This window comes from Lottia gigantea (assembly GCF_000327385.1).
Source record: "Lottia gigantea unplaced genomic scaffold LOTGIsca_2140, whole genome shotgun sequence".
NCBI classification, from domain to species: domain Eukaryota; kingdom Metazoa; phylum Mollusca; class Gastropoda; family Lottiidae; genus Lottia; species Lottia gigantea.
The window spans coordinates 4,064-5,917 of NW_008708499.1; the positions used below are offsets into that span (position 1 = coordinate 4,064).

At 30.2% G+C, this 1,854-nt stretch overlaps 1 protein-coding gene across 1 annotated transcript; it reads left to right on the top strand.

The window, feature by feature from the left end:
- Nucleotides 1-162: 162 nt before the first annotated feature.
- LOTGIDRAFT_60102 (hypothetical protein) lies at nt 163-1,046 on the top strand (the record flags this gene model as incomplete). Its single annotated transcript, XM_009054384.1, has 3 exons — nt 163-248; nt 603-753; nt 981-1,046. Coding segments are annotated over 3 exons (303 nt in total), but the record flags the coding sequence as incomplete, so codon positions are not given.
- Nucleotides 1,047-1,854: the final 808 nt, after the last annotated feature.

The window sequence follows — 1,854 nt, forward strand, 5'->3', positions numbered from 1 at the left end:
GAACCAGAACCAGATTATAATGAAGATGAGAGTGATTCCTTCCCACCCCCTCCCCCACCAATAACAGATTCACCCACCAATAATAATAGTCTAGAAATGAAATTAAATGGACAGCCTCCAGCACCTGTATTGAATGTCCCTCCTGAAGAAGATTGTCCACAAATATCACCAAAAAAACTTGAAAATCCATGTCTTAGGTCCAATGAAAGACAAGCATTACATAAGGAATTATTATTTAATTATAAAAGGTGGGTGTTCTTAATATTTACTTTGTTTAGTCTTAGAAACAATAACTTTTTTAACTAAGCTAATCAGTATTTTTGTACATTTCTATTACTTTTGAAGACTATTTACATATAATTCAACCCCCGTAAATGGCAAACCTGTCCCTTTAGATAATGCAACTAAATTATAATCATGTAGCAACAAACTGTGTTTGGTACTTCTATGATAGAATAACAGGCCAAAATATTGATTATTTAACCTGAACTTAGTCCTATGTGTATGTTTCTCATATCAGGTACAGCCATTTAAATAATAACAATTCTGTCCGACATAATATATATTTATATTTATGAATATTTCTTATATTGTTCATTCAGAGGTGTAAATGTTCTACAGAAACCAGAATTAAATAAAATTCTAGAGAAACGAAAAGAACAACAAAGATTAAAAGAATGGGATAACCAACATACTAATAAACGAACTAGTTTAGAATTGAAGTTGGAGGAACGAGCTAATCGAATGAAAGAGGTAATAACACCATTGGTATTGAAATATACATTTAGATAAATTCCATCTTTAATCAAAACATAATACAAGAATGGTTCCAAAGCTCTTAATCTCATCTGTTTGTTAGAAAGGTTTCAACATTGCCTTGGTCTTTAAAAACTCAAATAATTGGCTTGGACTCTCAACCTCATGATTATAATTGTTACTCAATTGCTTATATTAATGAGATTTTATGTTGATATTTCCAGGAAGAGAATAGCAGAATGAATTCCATTAAGGAAAAGACTGAAAATGCTCCTGAATTCTTAAAAATGCATTCAAAAATAACTCAGAAATCCCCAGATAACTGAACAGGTAGTTTGAGAACAGATTTTATAAACAATCAGTGTGGACCAAGTGAATATGAACATGATTATATGTGATAGAGTGATATCAAAGCTATTTCAAGAGTATAGTTTTGAAGTATGAATGATTGGATTGGAGACATCTGAACTATTATCACAAGTGTTAGTCGTATCCTAATCTACAAGAATTTTTCTTTAGATCAAATGAATTTGGGAAAAAAGGATGAAAGTAAAATTGAAATACAGAACAATTAGTGGTCAAATATGACTTAAAATTTAATTTTGATTGATCACAATGGCTGAGAGAAAGAATATTTCATCATCCTCAAGCAAGTGGTTTGTGTCTTAGAAGAGGTCTGTGAAAGTTGGGAGTGAGAAGTGAACATTAATTCATTTTAGAATTATTTGATTATAAATTTATATGAAAGATACTTTGTCTTGTATGTTCATGTATAATTTCTGTCCCTCAACTATTTTAAGTATTATTTAAGACAAATATTGCCAGGGTCCCTTTTGTTACCTCAATGTTTACATTATGGAATTGTGTCAACATGGTGTATTGAAAAGGGTAATCTGAAAGCTATAATAATTTCAAATTTGACTATAGAACAATCAATGTTAGATAGGGCATTCATTCTGTATATATGGTCGTTCAGTATGTAGGTGGTATGCTTGTGCTTCAATTTTATTATTTCTATTTTTTTAAATAGCAATTTTGCCAAAATATGAAAATTCAGGTTCAAATATTTATCATCTTAAAAGATGATGAAACAGTTAG